At 43.3% G+C, this 7,174-nt stretch overlaps 1 protein-coding gene across 1 annotated transcript in view; it reads left to right on the top strand.

The window, feature by feature from the left end:
• Positions 1-7,174, top strand: part of LOC101851711 (sushi, von Willebrand factor type A, EGF and pentraxin domain-containing protein 1) — a gene marked incomplete in the record, with an annotated part of 56,468 nt that overhangs the window by 40,294 nt on the left and 9,000 nt on the right. The window contains 6 exon segments of the mRNA XM_013079346.2: positions 1,053-1,166; positions 2,668-2,799; positions 3,540-3,799; positions 4,272-4,458; positions 5,388-5,600; positions 6,165-6,389. Of these exon segments, the coding sequence (XP_012934800.1) occupies positions 1,053-1,166; positions 2,668-2,799; positions 3,540-3,799; positions 4,272-4,458; positions 5,388-5,600; positions 6,165-6,389 (1,131 nt within the window).

Genomic DNA, 7,174 nt, shown 5'->3' with positions numbered 1-7,174 from the left:
CACACACACACACACACACTCACACACACAGACACACACACACACACACACACACACACACACACATCAACCTACCTTTACAGTCATACTTGAGTAACTGCGCACAAACCCACCCAAATACGTGTTCACAAAAACTAAGCTTTCCGATACGCTGAAAAAAGTGCGCGGACATGCTCACATACATACACCCTTTGTTTTACAGTTATACAAGCACGTCATCACGACTTCATCATCTGCTTCTTTTATCCTGGTATTGGGTGAAGGCTGCCAAGAAGCGGATCTCTACCTGTCTCTTTTCTGGGACATCTTCTCTACCTCCTGCCAGCTGTGCCCCATCTGTCCGAGATCTAGTTCCCAGTTGGATATCGGCCCTTTTCTCTTTCTCCTCTACTGGGAGCTCCATTTTGGGCTTTGTCTTGTCACATTTTGGGCAAATACAAACGCACGGCCGCACAAAAAAATAAAAACACAGATGCTCATACATGCATTCACAAAGGCAACAGAAATGTGGTTTCTTAGGAGACTGCTAAGAGTATCGTGGAAGAAAAGAAATCAAAAGAGTAGTGCTTGATGAAGCCCACGTGGGACGCTCAATGTTAAAAAATAATCAGGAAACTACAAATGCAGTTTTTGGGACACCTGAATAGACATAGGGTCTTGAACATCTAGCTCTCACTGGCAAAATATGAGGGCAAGCGAGGGTAGGCCCAGAACAGCATACTTAGGGAACCTAAACAAATGGGTAACAGGGAAAGGTCAGGGAAACGTAGCTTTTTTGAGAGCATCCGAGTAAAGAAATGAATCGCCAATGTCTGTCGCAGATCTGGCACTGGATGATGATGATAGCTTCAACACCCCATTCAACACTGCTGGATCATTGGGACCTCCAAATTCAACGCCCATCTCCAATAAGACTCAGCTAAATTGGTAGAGAGTCTTGAAAAAATCCCCAAAACAACCCATGTTCAGAACGTCCCGTTGTGTCCTTCCAGTCTGTAGTCAAGCATGATACCAACTTTGCTAACGGTGTGCTCGCTTGTATTTATTCACAGGCAGCTCGTGCAATGTTACCTTTGACCTCTGTTCCTCCCATCCATGCATGCACGCGGGGGCCTGCAACACCCTTATTGGCGGCTTTGAGTGCCTCTGCTTGCCTGGCTTTATTGGTATGTGACTTTTGGATCAGAGAATACATTTTTATTTCCCGTAACTCTTTAACCCGAAACCCCCCCTTCCCCCATAGACACACACACACACACACACACACACACACACTCACGTACACACATACACACACCTCAACCCCTTTTCGCTTCCAATAAAAGTCTTTTTCTTACTGGTATTTCATTTTTGTTCGCCCTTTTTGTCTTTAATAAAATCCTGTCTCCACCCCACCCCCTCTTCCCTTCCACCCCTAAACCACCACCCCCACCTCAACCTGCTTTTCGCTTGCAATTAATTTTTAAAATTATTTTTATTACTTGTGTTTCTACTCTGCTTGGTTATTTTTTTGGTGTTTTTTTAATTACCTAAACAACCATATTATACATCTGTGGATAAAGCATTTTCCGAGAGATGAAGCTTTGTTTTATGACAATAACATACAGATTCAGCTTGGCTGGATGCATGTGGGTTGTACATCGGACAATACCATGTGCCTATTGACTACTACAGACTTCAACATAAGTTAAGGACCACCTTGACAGACTCCCGTGATTTTAACAAATCCGGAAAAAGACAGCAAGGAATGTTTCAAAATTTTTTGCTCTGGAAGTGTTAATGGGTTACCAATGCGTACTACAAAGCTAAGAAGCAAAACCACCACGTGCAGCTCGGAAATCCTCAGGGAACTTTAGCCTCATTTGCTGTTCTTTGTCGACTTTTATGCTACACCACAGACATTTCTCAGTAAAAATTTCTGGTGCACATCATAAACGGACGTACGGTCTCGAACTGTGCTCATTTTGGTGGCATTATAAGCCGCTGTTTGCGCAAAATCCAGTATCGCATCAATATGCCACCAAGACGAAAGCTGGTAGACTTTGATGGTTCCAGGCCTGTAGCATTGCAACAGGATGGAGTTGGGACCCGAGAAGTTGCCAGAATGTTTGCAGTGTCACACTCTGTCATTGTCCGCCTAAGGCAGCGCCATCAAGCCACTGGATCAGTCCAAGAAGGCCTACGTGCAGGTTGACCCAAGAAGACCACTCCGTGTGTTTGCAAGTGGTCCTTAACTTATGTTGAAGTCTGTATATCTGCCGTAACCATGTACGTACGAGTACACCCCAGTGCTTATTATTTATTACTGAGAAACCAATTTCCCCAAGGGTTAAGGGGTGAATAAAACAAGAAGAGATAGTTGGAACGGGCGAATGAGTGAGACAGAAGAGGAAGAAAACTAATGTATTTGTATTTGTATCCTTTTGTGCCTTGTCGTGTGTGTGTGTGTGTGTGTGTGTGTGTGTGTGTGTGTGTGTGTGTGTGTGAGAGAGAGAGAGAGAGAGAGAGAGAGAGAGAGAGAGAGAGAGAGAAAGTGTGTGTATGTGTGTTTGTGTATGTGTTTATGTTACGTCGTCTGTGTGTGCTCGTGTGAGTGCACATTCGTGCGTACGTACATGGATAACAATAGTTGTAAACTGAGCCACTGTAATTATTTCGATTTTACAGGAAGCCTTTGTGAGACACAAATCAACCCGTGTGATTCGAACCCCTGTAGTGAAGGGTCTACCTGTATCAATGCCCAGCTGTCATACCTGTGCAAGTGCCCGGCCGGGCGGTCAGGTGTATCCTGTGACGAGGGTAAGAAGATACTTGTTTTTGTTTTTGTTTCTGTTTTTTGTTTGTATTTTTGTTGAAGGGTGGGGTTGGTGGGACAGTCATTGGGCATGTGTAGGCAGTATGTGCATGCAAAGATCCATAGATAATCCAATATTTTGGAAAATTGTATATGTACAGTGAAAGGGTTTAAAGTGTGAGGGAGATGAGGGTGAAAATAATCTATGTATTATGGATAACGGCCGCGAGCGAAAGAGGGGAGGTACAGTTCTTGTCTGTACTAGATTTCAGATTTGCGTTCATTCAATGAACGTAGAACGTTTGTGACGAGACATATTGTTGTTTTCTTTTGTTTCCATCCCTAAAGGATGTGAGCAGAGCAAACGTCGACTGTTAAAGAAACTAGATCTCGGCACAGATTTCGAAACATGCTAGTTAAGATGTGCCGGCAAGTTAAGGCAAGGAAGTTTTTACTTTTTTTTACAGCTTACAAAGATGTAATAGTCGTTGGTGTAGCAGTTAGGTGCTTCGCCGTCGTACGCAGGAGACCCGAGTTCGATTCCCAAGTGAGATAATGTTTTATTGAGCATTTCGGTTCTTCAGCTGGGATGTTGTACAACTCTCAGGCTGGGTAGGTCCTGGCAAGCAGAGTGGGAAGCTCACCTCCTAACTGATCTGAATTATATCGATAGGGGCATAAAAACACCTACCCGGTACATTTTAAAAGACGTAACACTAACAAAGGCCATCTAAATTTTTCCCAGAAGTGTCTCCAGACTACGACCTGGTCTTTCAGCCACGAGCACCTGATGGTCAGTTTGTGTCTTTGCCCCCTGAACTGATGCCAGATTTGACCTCTATGACGCTGTGCGCCTGGTTCCGGCCCTTACCTCTGGCAGCCTTTGCCTCTCTTGTGACCTTCAACTTGCTCCGCACGCCAAACCTGAACCCAAGTTGGAGGGAAGACGGTGGACCACGAGATTTTGACGTCACTTTCGCCATCAGGCATACCGATCAGATCATGGTCAGTTCATGTAATGGTAGAACGACAAGATCAAAATTATTAATTACAGTCATCAGCAGTGGTCACGTTCACCCCTTGCCCGAGTATAGTGTATAGGCCACGAACAAAAACTCTCCATATACTTCTGTCCTGTATCCAGCTAAATCCCATCTCGTTCAATTCTGAATCGAAGTCCCTTCTCCAAGATCAACTATAGTTATAAAATACATAGAACAAGATACTGCAGAGTGTGATAGGTGCTATTTAGCGTGGATTTAAAGTCTCTTTCAACATTGTAAGGCTATTTTTGAGCTAGCATCTCCCATTCCAACACCCATCCCCTATAGGTCTGACCCAACTACATTGTAGGAGAAGCCCAATTAACCAAAGTCCAAGAATACCCCATTAGGAATTCGAACCATGGCCATCCACACCATAGCTCAATATGATACCAACTGAGCTAACTGAACTCTTTTTCCCTGTGAATTCTCAGGTTCAGATATTTGATGAAGAGAAGATGACCAATGTTAGTTTACCTCCTTTTACCTGGTCTCACCTTTGCGCCATCTGGGATTCGGGGGAAGACGCGTGGGCAGTCTTCCTCAACGGCTCAAGTGTAGCAGCCGGTGGCCTTGACCTACCCTTGCCGCTGATCCCGGGTGATACGTCTGTTGTCTTAGGTAAATGACTAGTAAGTCTTAGGTGAGTGACAAGTGAGTTTCAGCTAAGCGACGAGTAAGTGCAGGATAAGGGACAAGGAAGTCTTAGGTAAGTGACGAGTAAGTCTCAGTAAGGAACGAGTAAGTGTTAGGTAAGTCACAAGTAAAACGTAGGAAAGTGGCAAGTAAGTCTTAGGTAAGTGACAACAAGTAAGTCTCAGGTAAGTGGCAAGTAATTCTCAGGTAAGTGACGAGTATGTCATAAGGAAGTGACAAGTAAGCTTTTGGTAAGTGAGAAGTCTGTCTAAGATAGGTGGCAAGTATGTGTTAGGTAAATGACACGTAAGTCTGAAAGCTTTTAAGACTCCCAAAACGAAATGATATAGGTACACAATTTGCAACACTTTAAGGTTATTTAGGAGGCGGGGACTCCGAATTCAACGACCTTCTCTAACAGGATCGAGCCAGATGCAAAACAAAAAAAAGAAAAGAAAAAAAAGAAAAACACGGAAAGTGTCTTTCCAAAAGACAACATAAGACCGATTTCTGAATTGTTCAATGTTCAGCAGTTTTCAATTAACTCTTCCAATAATTAGTGGATGTTAGTTGGGAGTTCTATTTCGAATGTGGTACCATTTGATTTTAGTTCATGCCATCCCCCCACAATAATTTATCAGGATACTAGCCGAGCTATCGGTATACCAATACCTCATGTGTATTTTGTAGTAGCCTACATTACCTTTGGACTAGAAACAAAACAAGCAGCAAAAAATCAAAACCAACCACAAAAAGACCCTAGCATTGCTCGTCAAGCCGTATAAGCTGGATTTCAAAAGTGCCGATGTATAAAACTAAAAGCACTTCTTAGCAAACCCGTCCCTCCCTTTTTTCCCTTTTGTGTGCAGTTCCTTTCCCTTATTTCGTTCTTTCTTATTTTTTAATTTCTCCAGGACAACGAAACCCCTACCATAGAGACCAAGCATGGGAAGTTTACGAAGGGGAGATAACTCAATTAAATGTCTATGGACGGGTGCTTACTTCCCCTGAGATCAGATCAATCGCTGGGACGTGCAGCCCTACACCAGGGGATGTGATAGCCTGGACGCAATTCTTGCCTTACATACGAGGAGACCTGGTCATCAGGGAGGGCTCACACTGTCAAGGTATGCAACGGGTGTGTGTGTGTGTGTGTGTGTGTGTGTGTGTGTGTGTAAGTGCTTGTGAGTATGGCTGTGTGTGTGTGTGTGTGTGTTCGTGCGTGTGTGTGTGTGTGTGTGTGTGTGTGTGTGTGTGTGTGTGTGTGTGTGTGTGTGTGTGTGTGTGTGTGTGTTTACATGCCTGTGTGAACGTGCACGCACTGAAGTTGAGAAAGAGGAAGAGGAAGATAACAACAACAACAACAACAGAAAATAACGATGACGACAAACAACAACAACAACAACAACAACAACAACAACAATAGGAACAACAATAAGAAACAGTGGCGTTGCGGGGCTAAAAAGTAAAGGAACAGCGTACTACCACCAAGTAGTAAAGATGAAGACAAAGAGGATGATTTTCTATATTATTTTTAAGGCAACTAAAACAATTTTAAACATTACCTGCACACAAAAAAAAAGTAAACCAGATATTAGTCAGCATTCTCACAGCTGTACATAGTATATTCTGAACTTGAACATGTTCCAAATGACCTCTTTGACATATTCCCATAATTTTTCCACCTTCAGATGTAAACGAGTGCTTCTTCCCAGAAGTGTTCCCGTGTGGTTCCCGCCAGTGCCTGGACTTACTCGGATCCTACGTCTGCTCTGAGTGTTTACAGGGATACTCTGGTCCCAACTGCGACGAACCTGAAGACGAGTGTCTCTCGGACGTTTGTGCGGAGGGTGCTACTTGCGTGGACGGTCCGGAACCACTGGACTTTCAGTGCTTCTGTCCAGCTGGATTTACAGGTAAACTACAGATCGCTAAATCAGAATTGCAAAGTTCTATCTTCTCAGTGCCTAATTTTGAAAAATTTGACGTAAAAAATGTTGAGTTTCACAATAATATTTCAAGCTTTTTCGAAGGCAGTTCTTTGAATACCTTGATATTGACTCGGAATAATCTAACGATTTTGATAGAGCAGATAGTACATTTGATTTCTGATCTTATGGTCTTAGTAACTCAAAAACGTCCAAAACGTCTGATAGAACTATATAATTCTGAGGTAGTGAGATACCATGCAGTGTCGTTGTTTCGGTTTTGTTGAGAAATCATCTGCGTCGGTAGTCAAGTGGTTAAGCTACCGGACTCGTAATCGCGAGGTTGCGGGTTCGGGGGTCCGAATCTCAAGCCCAGTGTTGTGTCTTTTTGAAAGGCACTTTACACGAATTGTCCTCACTTCACCCAGATGTGAATGGGTCGTAGACAGCGGAAGATCTTATCAGTATGTTAGTGTTCTATCGCCCATAAACAGGCAGCTTGCACCATGTGCTTTCTAGGAATTTGAGATTGTTTCAGATTGTTATCTGGTCTGCATGTGTAATACTGATAGATTGTAAAGCGCGGAGAGTTTGCTGTTGAGCGGAAATTTGCTCAATACAAATTCTATCATTACTGATCTTTCCCCGTCAACCACAATGGTATGTCTAAATAAATAGTTTACAGTTTATTTTTTAAAATTGTCGCTGCTGTAACATCTCTCACACTCAGTTGCTATCCTTCTCTCTCTCTCTCTCTCTCTCTCTCTCTCTCT

This window comes from Aplysia californica, unplaced genomic scaffold (genome assembly GCF_000002075.1).
Source record: "Aplysia californica isolate F4 #8 unplaced genomic scaffold, AplCal3.0 scaffold00049, whole genome shotgun sequence".
NCBI lineage: Eukaryota > Metazoa > Mollusca > Gastropoda > Aplysiida > Aplysiidae > Aplysia > Aplysia californica.
This window is presented reverse-complemented; position numbering and strand designations above follow the sequence as displayed.